The sequence below is a fragment of the Lepidochelys olivacea genome (assembly GCF_965140295.1).
Source record: "Lepidochelys olivacea isolate rLepOli2 genome assembly, chromosome: 2".
Classification (NCBI taxonomy): domain Eukaryota; kingdom Metazoa; phylum Chordata; order Testudines; family Cheloniidae; genus Lepidochelys; species Lepidochelys olivacea.
The window spans coordinates 97,985,749-98,007,652 of record NC_140412.1 but is presented as its reverse complement, the minus strand read 5'-3'; the positions used below and the strand labels follow the sequence as shown (position 1 = coordinate 98,007,652).

The following is a 21,904-nucleotide window of genomic DNA, read 5'->3' as shown; positions in this document are numbered from 1 at the left end:
TTAGATATATTCACGTTACCAGAACCACAGAAGTCATTTTGTTGCCCTCTTGCTCTACACAGCCCAGGAGCTGAAATCAGAGTTCAGTTTTCATGCTTCAGGAGTGGACTTCTTATCTGTGTATGTGGCACAGGAATGAAGCTGAGACTTGAATAGGACTCTTTGTGGTCCAAAGGCTTCTTATGGACCCTGGTGGGCTCTAGACTGCAGCTCAGCTATGTGCCAAAAAGGTGGCTCCTTCTGGCAGAACCCCATTAGGAGCTGTATAAAGCTTTTTTCAATGAGAAGCCACTCATATCATAGAGCAGGCATATGCCACAAGTTACTGTAATTCAATGAAGGCAGTGTTTGTGATATGGCTAGCACGAGCCCTTACCAGTTCTTGTAGGAAGTGTAACACTCTTCCGGGGAATGACAAACCAAAGCCTCTTCAGCTGTATCACCTGCAGTTCTGAGGTGGCACATAAAGCAAATGGTAGAATCCACTCATCTGCTTCTGAAAATCCCTGTGTCTGGGGTGTCCATTTTTCTTTTAATGAGTCTTTATAAGATGCTGCAAGTGCTGTTGTGTCTGTCTCTAGCTTCCTTTAAGCTTTAGTTCACTGTCTGAGAAATCAAGTTTTCTATAGGTTTAATTTAACTTAATTTTGGACCTATTTTCCCTCCTTTTTCTTTTGTTTTAGCTGCACCTGAAGGTGCAAGGACTGGTTAAAGAGTTGATAAAAGTATGAGTGGTTTGGAAATTATAGCCACTCAAAGTTATGAAGATAAAGGCAATTACTAAGATTCCTATAAGTGGCTTTTTTTTTTTTTTTTTTTTTTTGCAGGGGGCAGCAGATAGTTTCTGCCGTTACAAGGGCTAGACTAAAATAACACAGATTATCAACAATCATATACCACCATATGGACATGTGGTCTGTATGGCAATTCCAATGCTTCCATTTTCACTTTTCACCCTGCCAGTTCCCTGGGTTTTGGACCATGAAGTGACCAACATTGATATCACTGAGGGACACAATGAATGAGAATCTGAGGTCATGAAACACACAAGAATATTTAGACCAAGAAATATGAAGGAAATTTTTTACACACACACACACACACACACACACACACACACACACACACACACACTTTCTCTCTCTCTCTCTCTCTCTTTCTTTTTCGTTGTGAGCAAGCTGCAGCATTTCCAGTTACAAAGAAGTAAAAATATTAGGCCAGCTCATCAAATGATGTAAATCTGGCATAGCTCCTTTGAACAATGGATTTATGTCAAATTATACCCATTGAGGATCTGAACCGAATTTTCTTTTTAAAAATGAAGAGTGTAGCTGAGGCTTTATTGATGGGTGCAGTATCATGGGGGCAATTTGCTGACCGTGTTGGATAGCGTATTTCCATTGTGGGGTTAGCCAGTTATGCTATACAGGGGGCTGTTGGAATATGCTATACAGGGGGCTGTTCTATTTGTGAATGTGGTGGGAGAAGAGGCCCAATAAGGACTGGGAAGAGAAAGGCAAAGAAAGAAAAGAATAACCTTGATTAAATGAATCAGCTGCACTCTGTAACAAACAAATCACAAACCTTTTCATTCAGCAGCTTTTCACAGAGGTGTACAAGTTTGCAATCTGTTAGCCTGTAAAATGTTTGGAGAAAAGTCAAACATACTGTATCAATAAATGTTTAGTCAAAGCAGACATTTCTTTTGTACCTTTTTATAAAAAACCCTGCCTTTTTTCAGTTAAATTACCATAGATAAAACTGTTCATGTCATTGGAAAAAGAATCTACTGCTCTTTTCCTTGTTCTGCTGTTTCTGCCAGTCCTGACAACTAATGACAAGAATTCCTCTGGTAATCGCGGCAAACAATCCATAAAGAGAATGGACTGTACGGTTGGCTCACATGATACAGAGCAAGTAGATTTTTGTTCCCCCAATTTCCAGCATTTCAGAGCCTCAGATGCTGCACATAAATAATTGATGACCCTTATGAAAAATTAAACATTCAGGGCAGCTCAAACTCATTCTCCAGACGTACATTTGTGCCTTCCCCATTATCCCTTACTGATTCTAAACAAACTTAGCAGTTTTTTTTTAAATGCCTTTCAAGCACGGACAGGCCTAGTTTAGAATTGTTCCATGTCTTTCCAAGGTAATTGATCCACAATCATACACAACACACACAATGTGGCTAAAACAGAAATCCTGGAAAGAAACTGAAAAAATCAAAGTAACAATGACCAGAAGCACAAGAATTAGAGCTAGGCTGCTAGACACTAGCAGAGAATCTAGCTCATTAGGTAGAATAGGAGTTTGCCTTTCAAGAATTCAGCCCAGATTCCTTTGTTTGAAGAATAGTTTCCCTTCTTTTTTTAAAGATATACTTGTCATAACAGTAGACAGTCCTGTTTAGATATTTTGCAGATGTGAAGACTTCACAGTTCTAAGAGCCGGATTCTGCCCTTTAGATATGTATGTACAGCTCTGAATGGCATTCAGAAGCAGAAACTGGCCTTAGGAATTTAAAATGAGAGCTATACTAGGTAGTAATATTACTTTTAATGCACCAAATTCTATTTCCCAAGATGTTACTGAAGATTATCTTGCTACTCCCAATATATATATATATATGTTTAGTTAAACATGGTAGCCATGGGAGCCTGATTAAAAAGGTGTTCACTCCTTTTTGTAATTGCAGCTTTGCTTATTTCAAAGGATAACATCTACAGTCGCTATACTGTTTAACGGACAACACTTTTCCAGTACCAATTGGAACCAATGGGCGGTCACTTGGATATAAAAAAGGTGGGTGCTGTCAGTGGAAATGGAGATGGGCAACTTGACCATAGTGTTGGGGGACAAGTCTAACGTTGATTGTGTCGTCATGTTTCCACCCCAGAACAGGTGGTGTCCTGTGAAGCAGAAACCTCTGCTTCACACCAACAGGGTTTCATTGGATTCAATTGCTTTCTTACACCTGGAAATCTGTCTGGTTGTTTTTACATATGGACCAAAGAAAATAAAAATTTAATAAATAAAAAGACTTAGCCTGTCTCTCAGGGAAGTTGCACTGCAGTTTTTAATCTTCACTGTGACCAGACTGGAGCTGGTAGGCCTCAGTTTTCATTATAATTTGTCTTTCGTGGATTCTGAGAGTGCAACTGGCTTCCTGTCCCTACTGGCAGGTTCCAGGCTCGATTGTCTCTCTGGTCATCTGTTGTTTGTGTATCATTGGATGAGGGCTGAACTGTAGCTGAATCCATAGCTGCTAGACAGCGACAGGGACTGCTGGTGCTCCTTGGCCGGCTCTGAGGCGTAGCTGGGAAACGTCTGTGCACGAGACACCTTTGTTGAACTGAGACTGTGACCTGGAAGGAAGACAGAGAGCAATGTATTATGAATCAACTTACTGAGCTTCAAAAACAACTGAGCTGAAAATGTCCTCTGAATAGGCTAATAAGATATTAGCCATAGCTCTTTCTGAACTGGCAACATCCTCTATACAAACAAGTGCATCAGATCCATACTGTATTTGGACACTTTTAGCCAAAAACACTCAGACAGAGGAGAAAAAGAACGAACCAAGGCTTTGGCTTCATTTTTGGTTCTCTTCCTTTATTTCCTCCATGAATCAAATTAATAAACACTGATTTATTCATATTTACGCCCTTGTTCCTGGGCTTTTCAGTAAGGGATACCTCCAACAACCCCCGGACCCCATATGATTCGATTCTGTACTGTTTTAGGTGTGCACATACATAAGTTATTTGTATGAGTAATTTCAGGAGCAGGCTGTTATGGGAGAGAGTGACTGTAAGTGGGAGTCATCCTTGCTTTCCCCACATGAAATGACTTTTTATTTTATTCACTAACAAACAAAATATATGCCATTTTTCACAGCAACAGTTACCATGGTCAAGTTCTAAAGTGCTCTTTTAGGAAAAAGGCTATGTAAGTCTCACTAGTTCTTTTGGAAGCTCTGGAGAGCTTTCACCAGGACAGAATTCAATTAGTTATATCCTTAGTTAAATCCAATTAGTCATGCATCCGATGAAGTGAGCTGTAGCTCACGAAAGCTTATGCTCAAATAAATTGGTTAGTCTCTAAGGTGCCACAAGTACTCCTGTTCTTTTTGCGAATATAGACTAACACGGCTGCTACTCTGAAACCAATTAAATCCTTCAGTGGATGTTGAATTACACACTATGACTAGGTATCACCCACACCTACAATTCCTGTTCATTCCCTCTTATGCACTGTGCTCTTCCCTTACCTTTCTTTCTTCCTGTTCCCTTTACTTATTTCTCTCTCTCCCAAACTGTTCCTTCTTTCATGATGCCCCTTGTGCTTGGAACAGTCTCCCTCCCTCTTCTTGTCCACCTTCTTTCTTATTTAAAATCCCTCTTCAGCACCCATCTCTTCCATAAATTCTTCCTCACCATAGATTCTTATGTCCTCTCCCTTACTTAAATTGCTGTTTAGATGTGTTGTGTCTTGTTTGTGTTAGACTGCAAACTTTTCAGAGCAAGAATCAGGTCTTATTTTGTGGAATATCATGTATATTTATGGTGCTTTATAAATACTCAGTGGTAATTAACTGAGTTAATAATTCAGAACTAATGGAAACCCCTCCTCACATGAGTAAGCCCATTGTTTTAAATGGGATTACTCCCATATGTGATACTCCATGCAAAAGTGGCCATGAGCATAGACTGTTTGCATGCTAAAGTTGCATTTAGAAGACATGAAGGTTGGGTAAAAACCAGCATTTTGCATTTGTACTTCAGAATTAATCTGGGGTGGAACATGGTCCATGTGTTTGAACTGTCGCCTGATTTTAGAAGGTTAATATTATTATTTTGAATAATATGGATTATAGGCTAGCCAGTTAATCTGATCAGAAGATAATAAGATTCTTCTCCCAGTGGGACAAGTGGGTCACCCCTCTTATGGAGCTTGAGCACTTGAGCCCTCCTCCTATGTCCAAAATTAGTTTCCTCACCCACAAAATGTTAGGGCACACTTACTCCATAGGCTGGTATGTTTGACATATTAATGCCATTAGCTCATTCTCTGTTATTTCTGTCCTAATTGATTATTTTGGTTCTTTCCAAGTTCCAAATTGTGGTGTACTTGTTAAGTTTAAAGAGGATATGAACTTAGGTAGACCCCATACCACCCTGCTTCAATATATCCTTTATCTATCTATGTTAAAGGTCACAACCATATATGGACCTTATGCTTTAGCTCATCACCACCGATCCAGGTGGAAAGTCCCAAACATATGTACCCTAACTTTACCTTAGCTCAACATATAGGATGTGGCCTGCAGGTCCCTTGCGTTACAGCCAAAAATACTCTAATATGAACCTATAAACCTATTATAATGAAACAAACAATAAAGCCCATAAGAAAATAAGAAACCCATAAGAAAAGATATACAGGGAAGCAAGAAAGCTAGCCCTATAGTCTACAGAACTACCTAAATTCTCTACTATGCTATTGATATACAGCATGACCTGGCCCTAATTACTCTGAGTTATGGAAAATTTAAATGATGTCCAAAGTCCAAAGCCCTGTAGCAAACCGGTGACAAAACTGGGACTAGAACTCAGATTACCCAGTTCTCTATCCTATAGATTTATCTACCTCAGATGGAAGGTTTGAGATGTAATTAATTATCTACAATTGATAAAACTCTTTTAGTTTCTTAGATCAAAGGATAATTAGTGCAAATTATTATCCATCTTTTTCACCTTTGGAATCCACATTCAAGACTAGATCTGAAGTGAGATTAGAAAGTGTTTATTAAAATGTATTTAGTAAATTTACTATATATGAGAAGGTGAAAGAATAATCCTCTTAGACAACGCAAAATTAAATATTTGCATGGAATGAAAGGAAACTATTTAACAAGTGAATAAGAGCGATGGTTTCACACTGAAGAATTTCAAGATAACTAGCAGTTTTCTAGAATGATTTAAGCCTGAACTAGTAGAGCAGGAATAGCAAATATGCAGCTGATCAGGAATGAGACACATTGCAAAACTTTGCCATAATGGCTGTCCTTGGAAAAGTCTGGCTATGGCCACTGCTGTAAGTCTATTGCTTCATGAAAAATTACAGGTCACTAAAAGGCAAGGAAATGAGCAACAATATCGAGAGAGAGGAAACAAACAAAACGACTAATCAACCCAGCAACATTAGAGACAATAAAACCACAGACTGCTTTCCCAGTGGCAACTTAATGATCACAAAATCCCTTTTATAGCATGCATAGCAGACTGCATTCTGTCTGTATAGCTTTCCTCACTGGGTTAAATTAACATTAGCTATCAAAATCCTGACTGAGATGCCAAGCCTAAATGTCTTTCTGCTTCAAGGAGCCACTGCATTAAACTGGCAGTGAGGTCTGAACAGCAAGGTAAAACTATTGAAACAGCACAAGCAGACTTAGATAGTAAAGAGTCAATTCTGAAAAGCTTTACTCATACAAGAGATTCAATTGGGACCTTGCAGAGCTTTATAGTTATCTGGAGTTTGCATCATAACGATCCGTTCTTTTTTAACTTAACTCAAACCTATCTCTGTACCAGTCACATGCTCTTATGTTTTTTCAAAGCTTCCAGTATCCTTTCTGAAGATGTAAAGGCTCGTTCTGTACTTACCTGAAAGCTGGAATGATACAGTCTTTAATGATTCCTACTGGACTATTAATATAGAAATTTTATTGGGTCTTCAAAACTTCACCAGGAAAGTATTATGTTTGTGAGCAACACAGGCAGAGAACAAAGATAATTATCTAATCTAATCCATCTATCCATCCAACATGTCACTAGTCTTTTCTATTCTTTGAAATGCATTTTGCTGTGTACAATGGTAGGCTCTCATTAGAAAAAGACTAGATGGTACACAAAAACATTAATCAAAACGGGAAAGATGATCTAAAGTATTCTACTGCATATTTTGAAACGTATGACGCTAGTGAGAATGTACCTAAAACCAGTCCTAGCTCCCTGTTTGGTTCTTTGTATTCCCTTTAATGGTCATATTGTACCTTCGTTCATGTGTTTTGGTCTCTTGTATAAACCACGCAAAAGGAAAAGAACAGTCCTGGAGCTCACCAGGAGTTGGCAGAAACTGGTCTTTCTTTTTCACAGATCACTCACTCATTCTGAAGGACTGAAGCCAGTTTACTCCCATCTGCTCACTCTGTGGGATTCACATGGATATTTCATATCCATTTAGGTGTTTCCTCACCAGAATCTCCTGTCTCAGTGGAAATCTATGAACAGGCTGGTGACTAATTCTGAAGAGTTAATTCACTTTTGTAGGATTAACAAAACAGCTTGTGGCAATCCATACATTTGTAGACAGTAAAAACTATTGTTCTTTAGTGAGGCAAATTTCATGGAAGCATGATATGGAGGGAGTAAATTTGTGTGAGAGATGATTTAAGTCTGATAAATGATTTTAAGCACCTTTAAAAATTATATTTAACTGCCATTTGAAAAACTTAATAGTATGTGTTAAGTGACAAATCTTGCGCACTCCTTCCACCATGTGCACGAATTTCCCTCTACCATTCCTTCTTGCAGTGGAAATAATGTGATTCCACTCCTCCATAAGTACCACAAGTCCTCTTTTCCCCCCTCCAAAACTTATGCATTGCATATTCCAGACTTGGCCATGTTCCTGATGCTCAAGGATGAGCAGAAGGAGGGACGGGGAAGAACCACCTTACAGAGATTCTCTGGTCTTTCCTGTGGAGCACAGTAAGGCCAAATGAAGCCTATTCCAGGCTTTTAAGATGGAGTTAAGGCTGTGAAGAGACCTAGAGGGAAAGACTCTGTCTCCCTCTACCCCTCATAGAATTCTCCAGTGCTCAGTCCTGTCACTTGGACTGGACAGAGAATTTCAATTTAGACAAAAATAGTCTGTAAATACTAATCTTTTGGGCCACATTCTGCACTTTGCATCACACAGGGAAATCCACAGGAGGAAAAGGTTTCCCTCATGGAGGACCTATGCTTCTGGATAGGCTTTGGAATCTACTCTCCCGGCTTCTTGCAGCCATGTTACCAAAACCTCCTTTGTTCATCTTTTGTTAGGCCCCTCTTCCAGGGGGGAGAGAGGACTACAGTGCACAGGGGCTTCACTGAAACATGAATACAGACTGCAGGTACATTAACTTTTCAGTGGATTCCCCAGCAAGCTGGGGTGAGGTGGGGTAAGACAGGAGAATAATGCACATAGTGTATCTATCTTCCCAACTCATCACCTCCAGACACTTGACCCAGTGAAGGGCTATCCAGGTGGGTGATTGTTTTTGCAGATGTGGTTCTTTCACCTGTCAGGTGCTGAATGGTAGAGGGAAATTCATGTACAAAGAATTCAAGAGACAGAACTGGGGCCTCAGAGGCTGTTTCATAGAGCAGTAGAATCCTAGACAGCAACAATCCCAAACTAAATTGTGGTAAAGTTAAGCCAACAAAGAAAAAACACCACCAAAAGTGCAATCAAATGATACAGAAAAGTGTGCTTATGTATAAATTAGGGTTGTTGATTAATCACAGTTAACTCACGCAAGTAATTCAAAAAAATTAATCATGATTAAAAAAATTAATTGCAGTTAATTAAATAACTGTTAAACCACAGAATACCTATTGAAATTTATTAAATATTTTGGATGTTTTTCTACATTTTCATATATAGTGTATTCTGTGTTGTAATTGAAATCAAAGTGTATATTATTTTTATAACAAATATTCGCACTGTAAAAATTATAAACAAAAGAAATAGTATTTTTCAATTCACCTCATACAAGTACTGGAGTGCAATCTCTTTGTTGTGAAACTGCAACTTACAAATGTAGATTTTTTTTTGTTACATAATTGCACTCAAAAACAAAACAATGTAAAACTTCAGAGCCTGCAAGTCCATTCAGTCCTACTTCTTGTTCAGCCAATCGCTCAGACAAACAAGTTTGTTTACATTTACAGGAGATAAGGCTGCCCTCTTCTTATTTACAATGTAACCAGAAGGTGAGAACAGGCATTCACATGGCACTGTTGTAGCCGGCATTGCAAGGTATTTACGTGCCAGTTATGCTAAACATTTTTATGCCCCTTCATGCTTCGGCCACCATTCCAGAGGACATGCTTCCATGCTGATGATGCTTTTTAAAAAAATAATACTTGTGTTTAATGTTTGTGACTAAACTCCTTGGGGGGAGAATTTATGACCCCTGCTCTATTTTACCCACATTCTGTCATATATTATATGTTATAGCAGTCTCGGATGATGACCCAGCACATGCTGTTCATTTTAAGAACATATTCACTACAGATCTGACAAAACGCAAAGAAGGTACCAATATGAGATTTCTAAAGATAGCTACAGAACTTGACTCAAGGTTTAAGAATCTGAAGTACCTTCCAAAATCTGAGAGGGATGAGATGTGGAGCATTCTTTCAGAAGTCTTTAAAGAGCAACACTCTGATGCGGAAACTACAGAACCCAAACCACCAAAAAAATAAATCAACCTTCTGCTGGTGGCATCTGACTCAGATGATGAAAATGAACACACGTCAGTCCACATTGCTTTGGATTGTTATTTGGTAGAACCTGTCATCAGCATGGATGCATGTCTTCTGGTTGAAGCATGAAAGGACATATGAATCTTTAGCACATCTGGCACATAAATATCTTGCGACACCGGCTAAAATAGTGCCATGAGAATGCCTATTCTCACTTTCAGGTGACATTGTAAACAAGAAGCATTTCAGTAAGCATGGAAACAAATATGTATCATAACTCAGATCTGGAGCTAACAGGTGATCTGAATTACCATTCCATGAGAAATTCCAACATTTCTATTTTGTTTTCATTCTGAATCTCAATGAAAAAACATTTTGAAATTTCCCATGTAACAAAAATTAATTCAAGACCATTGAATCTTTTAGCTTCTAGACCACTGAAATGTTTCATTTTGACTTTATATTACATTAATATATTACATGTACATAATATTAATATAACATAAAGGTCAAAATGAAATGAATCACGTTTCAACATTTACCAAATGAAACAATGAGACATTTTTCTGTTAAATTTTTTGTCAAAATCCATACTTGCTCCTAAACGTTTCAAGTTCATTGAAACTACATTTGAAACTGAATATATAGGCAGAGTTATTTGCAGTAAATACATTAATTCCACAGTGTTTTAAGCTTCTGTTATGAATAATATTTGTATGTCCCACTTTCTGAGTAACTGTCACACACTAAGTCCCACATCTGGGACCTGGCAAGTTGAGAGCCTATATTGGTAAACTGTCTCCTGCATATTTCAGCAGCTCTGAGCTACTGGGGCTCTTTTCCTGTACATTTCACAATGTGCACAAGACAGACACACACACTTCCATGGTTGTGGTAAAGAGTTCCATTACCATACACTGGTAGGACCCATTCACACTGGGAGAGTTGGTCTGTGACAGACTTATGAAAAGTCTAATTCTTTTCTGTTTTAGGACAGGAAATTGTGTTACATAACTGCTTGTCTTTTTTTTCTTCCTCTCACTATCACAGGATGCAATGAAGCTTTAGTCCAAACCAAATAAGTATACACAATTCATAAAGATAACAAGTGTTAGTTGGCAAAGCAGGACAAAATTAGATTCCTCCTAATCTTAATTAGGTTGGGGGCAGAAGCAGTTTGCTGCAGCATAACACTTTGTGGCATGGTTCTTACATATTACGCTCCTTTAGAGATAAAAAACAAAACAGCAACAACTAATGATAGGGCAGATGGGTAGGTAGGTAGATAATCACAGCTTCTCCAAGGAGGTTAGAAGTATATACAGTGATCTGAGTTTAAATGGAAAATGCAAGAGATTTCAAAATATATACACATCTTAATATATAGGCCTGCCTCCTTTAAGCAATAATTTCCTAGATTTTTACTGGCTGTGTTGATAGGAAATGCACTTGAGTGACTTTAGCTCTAAGCAAATGCATTTTTGTTTGTGAATTTCCTTGGGTTTTATTTTTTTAAAACGTGATAAAAGGTAGCCCTATCCTCCTGCTCAGTTTTCCTGAATTTGCTCACATCTATGTTCCTGCATAACCCCTGTACTCCAGCTCCACACCCTATGACGCCTAAAAAAGTCCCTTCTCTAGAGGTCCAATCCACACATGCCTGCCTGTGATTCCTTCCTTACCTCCCTCCAAGTCCCTCAGCCCCTGCAGTTTCCTTCTTGCCCTCTGGCTCCTTGCATCATCTACTCCATGCCCCCTCAATAGCTCCCCTCAATGTTCCTTGCTTCCCATTCCATTTTTAAATATTTAAAAATTGGCTAGGGGCACACAACTAGCATCTGGGGTGCAGCCCCTTTAACATATTGTGCTGTTGTGGGCAGGGACTAGACCTGCTTGTGTAGTGGGACAGCACCAAACAAAATGGTGACCCAATCCTGATCAGGGCCTCTAAGTGCTGCCATAATACAAATAATAAAAGATAATTACAAATGGGGTGGGTAGCACCGCCAATTATTGAGGTCATCTGACAGCTTCCAAGGTGTGAAATGGGGATAATTCTACCTGCTCATCTAATAAGCATAGTGTTATGAAAAAAAATTCATTAATGTTTGTGAATCACTCAGCACTTTAGTATAAGCACCATAGAAAACCTGTGAGAAAATTCATAATTCTGTCTTTAGAGCAGGGTTTAAATAGTGTGCAGTAAATAAAGACCTTACATTGAACAATGAAGAGAAAACAAAATACAGTAAAACCTCAGAGTTACGAACAAGAGATCCACTTCCTGGACACTACGGTGCTAATAAGCAATGGTCACATAAACACCACTCTATATGAGAAACCTACTGACCGCTATTCCTACCTACATGCCTCCAGCTTTCATCCAGGACATACCACACGATCCATTGTCTACAGCCAAGCTCTAAGATACAACCACATTTGCTCCAACCCCTCGGACAGAGACAAACACCTACAAGATCTCTATCGAGCATTCTTACAACTACAGCACCCACCTGCTGAAGTGAAGAAACAGACTGACAGAGCCAGAAGAGTACCCAGAAGTCACCTACTACAGGACAGGCCTAACAAAGAAAATAACAGAACGCCACTAGCCATCACCTTCAGCTCCCAACTAAAACCTCTCCAACGCATCATCAAGGATCTACAACCTATCCTGAAGGACGACCCATCACTCTCACAGATCTTGGGAGACAGGCCAGTCCTTGCTTACAGACAGCCCCCCAACCTGAAGCAAATACTCACCAGCAACCACACACCACACAACAGAACCACTAACCCAGGAACCTATCCTTGCAACAAAGCCCTTTGCCAATTGTGTCCCCATATCTATTCAGGAGACACCATCACAGGGCCTAATCACATCAGCCACAATATCAGAGGCTCGTTCACCTGCACATCTACCAATGTGATCTATCCCATCATGTGCCAGCAATGCCCCTCTGCCATGTACATTGGTCAAACTGGACAATCTCTACGTAAAAGCATAAATGGACACACATCAGACGTCAAGAATTATAACACTCAAAAACCAGTTGGCGAACACTTCAATCTCTCTGGTCACTCGATTACAGACCTAAAAGTCGCAATACTTCAACAAAAAAAACTTCAAAAACAGACTCCAATGAGAGACTGCTGAATTGGAATTAATTTGCAAACTGGATACAATTAACTTAGGCTTGAATAGAGACTGGGAGTGGATGGGTCATTACACAAAGTAAAACTATTTCCCCATGTTTTTCCCCACCCCCCACTGTTCCTCAGACGTTCTTGTCAACTGCTGGAAATGTCCCACCTTGATTATCACTACAAAAGTTCCCCCCGCCCCCCCGCCTTCCTGCTGGTAATAGCTCACCTTAAGTGATCACTCTTGTTACAGGGTGTATGGTAACACCCACTGTTTCATGTTCTCTATGTATATAAATCTCCCCACTGTATTTTCCACTGGATGCATCCGATGAAGTGAGCTGTAGCTCACGAAAGCTTATGCTCAAATAAATTTGTTAGTCTCTAAGGTGCCACAAGTACTCCTTTTCTTTTAGTAAGTTAATGGATGCTTGAAGAATAAAGGTATGTGAGAGCGTGTCTGTATATGTGTGGGGAGGAGAGGGGAAGAGACAGCTGTTGCATTTTGTTTTCACACATATCTTCACTCATTAGGCCTAGAAATGGTCCTTTGGCCAGAAAAGTTCACAAAACTGGTAACAGCTTTTAATCTAGATTTATATCCTCTAAAGACATTTCCATCATCAGTGAAAGTGCCTTCTATTTATTTCAGGTAAGGCCCACTGGTTGTGGTAATGCTGTTGTTTTGATAGGGAGTGTGTCTCCAGAGGTGCTTCAAGCTGTATATTTTTGGCAGCATCATTGTAAAGAATTATGACAAAAACAGAAAGGCACGGTAGCCATGGTCTTAATTTCCGCTGGGAAGAATGAAACACTAAATTGTTATTGCTGCTGATTTTAGATGGAAGCTTTAATCCTTTTGTTGAGAAGAAATAAAGAATCCTCTTTTTTTTTTAATCTGGGTACAGATGATGGTCATCAAATACACTTACAGCAACTTCAAGTCACCTTAAATGGCTTTTATTGTATCAAAACAGGATAATTTCATTTAAAGCAGAAAATAAAGAATTGTGGTTACTCTACTTTGCTTTTATTGGTTAATAAAATTCTACCTACAATTCAATATTGAATATACAATATCTCTTATTAAGCTGTTGATGAGAAACCACTTTTACCTTTTCTGTCCATCATTGAATAGGAAAACTAAAGCAAAGGTTCATACTAGGGTAAACTACTACAAAGTAAACCCATTATTTTGCTGTATGTTTAAATTCATGTATTCTTTCATGTGTTCTTTAAAAGCTCATCTCTGGGTTTGATCAAAAATGAAGTCAATGTAAGTCTTTACTGAATTCAACGGGCATAAGAATGGGCTGTCTGTGAGGTACCGAGCATCATAAATGTCTATTTATTTCAATGGGAGTGGAAAGCATTCTCCACCTTACAGGATTGGACCATTATTGTTTATTTTAAGGGTTAATGGCTTTGTCATCAGCTCTCCCCATTTACTTGAAAGGAGTCTCATTTACATTGGTGTCAGTGAGAGTGGAATGGAGATCTTTGTGTGTGAAAACCCATAATACACACACACTCATGGGGGGTGGGGTAGGTCCAATCTTACATCCATATAAGCAAATTTTGATTTTGCTCAAAATTTCCCATTGGGAAATCTAAATCTATTTTATTTTGATCAGTTCGACCCAAATCACAATATTTTGTTTTTTGAACTGACCCTAAACATTTTGTTTTGAATCAGTTCACCCAAGCTACATTCCCTCCCAGTGCATTGCCTTATGGGAGATGTAGTTTGGGCCCCTTTTCTCTCCTATGGTCTAGGCTCCCCAGAGGACTATATCTCCCATAATACAATGCAGATTTCCCTCTGACCTCTGAATGGGGTCATGGGAGTCACACATTCAACGGACTTAAAGTGATGTGTTTCCGGTCATTTCAATCAATTGACACAAAACAGTTAGTTTGGGCAATGTCAGAATGTTTAGTTTTGATTGAAAATATTGAAACAGAACGTTTTCAACATCGTGGTTGCACAAAAAATTTCAACTTTTGTACTGTTGAAAAATTAAGTGCGAGGAGGATTGGGTCGCTTCAGAGTATGAGCCTGATCTTGTGAAGTGGTGAGTATCTTCACAAAAGGTGTTGACAGTGCTCAGGACTCGAAAGGGTTCAAGACCTAAAAAGGGGCATATGTGGTCTCCCAATCACATTGGCTGAGACAATCAGGGACCCAGACAACCCATTATTATGTGATTGTCATAAATATAAAGGGAAGGGTAAACCCCTTTGAAATCCTTCCTGGCCAGGGGAAAGCTCCTCTCACCTGTAAAGGGTTAAGAAGCTAAAGGTAACCTCGCTGGCACCTGACCAAAATGACCAATGCGGAGACAAGATACTTTCAAAAGCTGGGAGGAGGGAGAGAAACAAAGGGTCTGTGTCTGTCTATAGTCTGTCTTTGTCGGGGATAGACCAGGAATGGAGTCTTAAAACTTTTAGTAAGTAATCTAGCTAGGTATGTGTTAGATTATGATTTCTTTAAATGGTTGAGAAAAGAATTGTGCTGAATAGAATAACTATTTCTGTCTGTGTATCTTTTTTGTAACTTAAGGTTTTGCCTAGAGGGGTTCTCTATGTTTTTGAATCTAATTACCCTGTAAGATATCTACCATCCTGATTTTACAGGGGGGATTTCTTCATTTCTATTTACTTCTATTTTTATTAAAAGTCTTCTTGTAAGAAACTGAATGCTTTTTCATTGTTCTCAGATCCAAGGGTTTGGGTCTGTGGTCACCTATGCAAATTGGTGAGGCTTTTTATCCAACATTTCCCAGGAAAGGGGGGGGGGTGCAAGTGTTGGGAGGATTATTCATTGTTCTTAAGATCCAAGGGTCTGGGTCTGTAGTCACCTAGGCAAATTGGTGAGGCTTTTTACCAAACCTTTTCCAGGAAGTGGGGTGCAAGGTTTTGGGAAGTATTTTGGGGGGAAGGATGCGTCCAAACAGCTCTTCCCCAGTAACCAGTATTAGTTTGGTGGTGGTAGCGGCCAGTCCAAGGACAACGGGTGGAATATTTTGTACCTTGGGGAAGTTTTGACCTAAGCTGGTAAAGATAAGCTTAGGAGGTTTTTCATGCAGGTCCCCACATCTGTACCCTAGAGTTCAGAGTGGGGGAGGAACCTTGACAGTGATAATTAGAAGAAGGTTTATAAATGAAACAGCAAAACTTTGGTTTTAATTATTTGTTCCAAAATGTAGCAAAATACCTTTGCCTGTAGGTTATACCAAAGATTAACAGGGCCAAAATAGTTTTGCATAGGAGTCAGACAGTTTCATTGTCTTGTTCGAGCTCAAAACTAGCAGAGCTTCATGTGGTTGCAGGATTTTTGTTTTGTTTTAACAAAAGCTTCACAAAGCTCTATACTAATAGAGAGTTGAGAACTGGTATATTAGAGAAAGAAATAGGAAAATGACTGAGGAAGTCACCGGAAGATAACATTTTTCTATTTCCTCTGAAAAAGATGTTTGAATTAGACTGGGAATGACAAATGTAACCTATTTGGTCTGATCACAAAGCAAACTCTGGCAAAAATAAAATAGGCATATAACAAATCAATAGTAAGGAAAGAGAACCATTAAAAATAGCTTACTATTGGAATGACCTGGAAAACAGGTAAGGACATAAGAGTAATAAAACAAGAAACAAAAGCAAAAGGAGATGGTGACTGCACTGCATTAGATACTTGAATAGAGCAAGAAATCATTTTATGAATCAATTTATTGTTGATTTCACACCTAACCAGATTTATAAGACCATTTTCTTTTAGATCCTTGAAAATTACCTCTGCCAAGGTACTTTCACACAGGTAGCTTATATCAACAGTGCTAGTTTCTTGATTTACTGGTCTGTTATCTCTTACCGGACATTTTCACGTCTCTCAAAATGTAATATATAGTAATTTTCAATTGTTAACCAAATATGCAATTGAAAGGACAATATCAATTGCCATATTATTATTTTTTAAAAAGCATGTATGCTGATTTCTTATCATGATTTCACTCCGAAGTACTCTTTAACAGAATTACTGAGTAGAGGTAACTAACAAATTCCACCACGGTTTTGAGGATATATAATAGTCTACTGGTAAATATTTACTGAATTTTAAATCACTTTGACATATGTCCTTTGGAATTGCTATCCCTGAAAACACTTTGTATGTGATAATGGCCTGTATGCAATGCACTGACATTACAGGTAGTAAAGTGACATAGTGGAATGTTTAATAGAAGGCCTTAAAAAAGAATAGAGGAAAAAAGTGACATTTTTTGAAAATATAAAGCTAGATATAAAGATGGAAAGTAGAGCATCTCTTGAAAATAGAAAGTTAATAAAAGCTGATTGTTCAGAGATGTTAAAGCTTTTTATCTATTATAGTATTGCTGATCTTTCCTGGCCCGACAGTGTTTCCATAATAAATACTCTATTTACAGGATTGATAACTTATTTTAAAAAACTATTCCAAGATAAAACTCGCCATACAAAGTCTGAGGCCAGGGAGCAAATTTGGTTTAGCCACTTGAAGAGAATATGATTTCATCACGTTTTCATAAAACTGAAATATGGATTTGATTTTAAAAATTGGCTACCAAGCAACATAATTTACACACTTTTGATAGCGGGGAAGCTGAGGACAGTGGAGTAACACAACACTTAGGCCTTGCCCACTCTACATACATTACCTATGACTGACAAGTAGCTTAGACAAGGCTGTACATTGGCACACATTATTGTGAAGCCTATAAAAAAGAAAGCAGTCTCTGAAACTATCTGGTTCTCTCAAGCTCTGAAGGCCTCCCTGACCGCACAACAGCAGCGGAAGTTGCTCCCTGTTGTGAGAATATGCCCCAGCCTTGGATGTGGCATTTGATATCTACCCTACAACTGCACCTTCCAAGTATATACCTGCTTTAGGACCAAGTTTTGTCCCAATTGCGTAGAAGCCAGTGGAAATTTTGATGCTTAGGCTCTGGTCACAACTTATTTTAGTAAAGGGAAGACTGTTGCATCAGTTCTTGTGGTATATGACATGGTTTTATGGGAGAATTTTGGCTCTCATAGAATCAGTCTGGCAAATAATCTTGAATGCTTATGGATCAATGTACTATTAGATAAAGCCCAAGTTGGGGGTACTAGCTGTTGTGTGCTGTAGACCACCAAATCACATTAGGGAACAGGATGACCATTTCCTTATGCATCTATCTACAATGTGTAGGAAACAAAGCTGTGTGATCCTGGGGGAACTTCTATTTGAATGACACATACTTGGAGATCTCATGCTCCCAGTAGTAAAACATCCTTGGAATTTCTAAACATAATAGATGACGATTTCCTAACTCAAAAAGTGTTGCAATTAACATATCAGAATTATAATATATATATGGAAGAAAGGGGAAGTCCATAGTCATTAATATAAATGAGAAGTTAAGAATTGTAGAAAACTGATATGGAAATCCAAGGGACACAAAGACAAATCTATGGCTAGCAGAGCTAAGGACAATAAGGAATTTTAAAAAATATAATAGGAACAAAAAGAATCCTGACCATAGTATTTGGTCCATTATTAGATGGAAAGAGTAGAATTGTCTATAATGATGCGGAAAACGCAGAGGTGTGCAATAAATGTCTAAATTCTATATTTGGGGGAAATCGGATGATATAGTCTCATCATATGGTGATAGTACTCTTTCCATTCCACTGCTGTCTCTGGAGGACGTTAAACTAAAGTTAATAATGTCTGACATTTTAAAATCAACAGGTCCAAATAACCTGCATCCAAGAGTCTTAAAAGAGCTGGCTGTGCAGCTCACTGGATGCTTGATGATTGTCAGTAAGCCTTGGAATGCTGGGAAAGTTCCAGAAGACTGGAAGAAAGCTAATGTGGTGCCAATTTTTAAAAATGGTAAACAGGATGACCCAGGTAATGATAGGCCTCTGAGCCTGACATCGATCCCAGGCAAGATAATAGAGCAGCTGATACAGGACTCAATTAATAAAGAACGGTAATGGAATTAATGCAAATCAACATGGGTTTATAGAAAACATATCACATCAGTCTGACTTAATAGCTTTTTTATGATGAAATTATAAGTTGCCAAAGGTAACAGTGTTGACATAATATATTTAAACTTCTGTAACGTGTTTTCCTTGGTACTGAATAATATTTTGATTAAAAAACTAGAATGATATTAAATCAACATGGCACACATTAAGTGGATTAAAACCTGGTTAATGGATAGGTCTCAAAATGTAACTGTAAACAGGAAATCATCATGGAGAGGGTGTATTTCCACTTGGGTCCTGCAGGAATTGGTCTTGGCCCTATGCTATTTAACATTTTTATCAATGATCAGAAAGAAAACATAAAATCATCACCGATAAAGTTTGCAGATGACAAAAACTGGGGGAGTGGTAAATAATGAAGAGGACAGGTCATTCAGAGCAATCTGGATCACTTGGTACACTGGGCTCAAGCAACCAATATGTGTTTTAATACAGCTATATGTAAATGTATACCTTTAGGAATAAAGAATATAGGCCATACTTATAGGATGGGGGACTCTGTCTGGGGAAGCAGTGACTCTAAAGATTTGTGGGTCATGGTGGATAATCAGCTGAACATGAGCATCCAGTGCAACAATGTGGCCAAAAGAGCTAATGTGATCCTCCAGTGCATAAACAGAGGAATCTCAAGTAGGAGTAGAGAGGTTATTTTACCCCTGTATTTGGCACCTCTGAATTGGTGCAACTACTCTTGGAATACTGAGTCCAGTTCTGGTGTCCACAATTCAAGAATGCTGTTGAGAAATTGGAGAGTGTTCAGAGAAGAGCCACAAAAATGATTAAAGTATTAGAAAGCATGCCACAGTGATAGACTCATGGAGCTCAACCCATTCAGCTTACCAAAGAGAAGGTTAAGGGGTGACTTGATTACACAAGTAATTATAAGTACCTGCACGGGAACAAATATTTAATAATGGGCTCTTCAATGTAGCAGAGAAAAGAATAACACAATCCCATGACTGGAAGTTCAAGCTAGACAAATTCAGACTGGAAATTAGGTGTAAATTTTTTCGGTGACTATTATTAACCATTGGAACAAGTTAGCAAAGGTTGTCGTGGATGTCGTGGATTCTCCGTCACTGACAATTTTAAAATCAAGATTGGCTGTTTTTCTAAAAGATATACTTTAGGAATTATTTTGGGAAGTTCTGTTGCCTGTGATATGTAGGAAGTCTGATTAGATTATCCTAATGCTTCCTTCTAATTTTAATTTTAAAATTAATTGACAGCAGTAGCTAGTCAGCCAGGGAGTGCACTTCTCTACATAAATACCTTTGCAAGAGCACCTCAATCTGATTTGAGCAAACCCCTGCTTTACCCGATAGATGGCTGTGCTAAATTGTACCACAGTAGGCTGTGTGTATGTGTACATTCTGATTCTTCAGCAACACTTAGCTCTCCTCACAATACATATTCCTACAGGTATGGAATTCTACTGGAATTTTTAGTTTAGAAATGTGTTGCAGTATAAAGTTTAATTTGCATGGAATCTACTTTCTGAATGAACTTGTCATTCAACACGATGATGTAATGCTATCATATTTCAGCTTCTGATGTATTGTTCCTATCTCTATTTTTATGCTAGTTCTTGTATCATTCATATACACTGATATCACATAGTGAGCAAGGTAAGCACAAAGAAACTGACAAAGAGAAATTTGGTCTACTATGGCAGAATTCATAAAAGTAGTCATAATATGTATGTTTGGGACACTTAGTTGTTTTCCAGGAAGTATGTGCAGGCAAGTATCATGTTGCTTATAAGAGCCTTTTGAATGGACAATACATTATAAATGGGAAACAAGTTTATGTCTATGCAACACTGCAATACTTTTGCATCTTGTCTGACTCTTTTCCTTCGTAAGTAAACAAAGCACATTTCCCATTACTCTCCCTCTTGTATCTTTCTGTTTTATTCTTTAAAATATCTTTTCTCATGGTGTCCCCATCTCTTTCTCATTACTGCCCATCTTTCTCCTTCCCCCCCACCCCCCAATAGTGACTTGGTCATGCAAAATATTGAGCATTTTAGTCCTTGTCCAGCAAAGCACATGCCTAATTTCAGTATGGCTTCTCGTGTGGTTAAAGTTAAATTTATGCTTAGGTGCTTTGATTAATTAGGACCAGGGTATTTAGCACCTTATGAGATTGGACTGTAGGAGTTTGAATTGAAAGGTAGTGAGTGGCACCTCCTCTGAATATCGTCATCTCCAACTTAAGCTCATGAGAGTCAAAGATGCTCAGACCTCTCAGGGTAAGGCCATTCCCTCATTGCCTGCACTCTTGGGGGGCTTCTGGAGCATGGGAATATTCTGTCTATAGTCCAGATGGCGTCTTCATGTGGTCCTTTATTAAAAACTCTACGTATTATACTTGTCTGAAACACAAAGAGTGTTACATTGTACCAGGGACAATTGGTCACTTTAGAACTGTACTATTTATTTTTCCCATAAGGAATGGAATACCTACCAGAGTCATAATACTTCATTGAAAAGTGATGTCCTGAGCAGATACCCATCACCCTATGCCATAAAAACCCTGTTTCCTCTGCTCATATATCGCACTACACTATTCGTTTGAATCTCTGCTGCACAGCCAGAAAAGTAGCTCAGATTCCACAGTAATAAGTGTGGTATAAATAATGGGGAAAAACCCCTAGATAAACAGGGAGTGCAAATCAATTAATAAATCCCATTCCCAGGACAGTGCTAACAACTCTGATGGAATAGAAAATTATGCTGTTTGGAAGTATCCATTGTATTCTATGTCAGCTTGTCGTCAATAATAAAGAGAGAGAAAAATCCGTGTTTGCCAAACCACTAGCAAAGGATTTTTATTCTGTTGTTTCTAAGTGAATATTACAAGAAAAAAGAGCAGCAATGAGAAACTAAAAATAGTAATATAGAAAACTGTGTCTAACTACTGATAGTGTTTTAGAAAAAAATCTATTGAATTAAATGTAACATGGATGTAAACACATGGGGATAAATTCTGCTCTTATATGCACCATGTGCGGTTGCCACCAATTTAATGGGAGCTATAAGCACATTCAAGGGCAGAATTTGTTTCCCAGTATTCATTAATCTTTCTGAGGGTCTCTCTTTATCAGCTCCACTGTGCATAAGATCATGAAGAATGGTGACTGCCTT

General features: G+C 38.5%; 1 protein-coding gene across 2 annotated transcripts in view; it reads right to left on the bottom strand.

The window, feature by feature from the left end:
• Positions 1–1,717: 1,717 nt before the first annotated feature.
• Positions 1,718–21,904, bottom strand: part of DOK6 (docking protein 6) — a 434,980-nt gene continuing 414,793 nt past the window's right edge. The window contains exon 9 of one of the 2 annotated variants that reach the window (XM_084619311.1): positions 1,718–3,368. In XM_084619311.1, coding sequence (XP_084475437.1) covers positions 3,117–3,368 — 252 coding nt within the window. In that variant the 3' untranslated portion in view covers positions 1,718–3,116. The remainder of the gene's footprint in view (positions 3,369–21,904) is intronic. The other variant, XM_084619313.1, reaches the window with a different exon arrangement.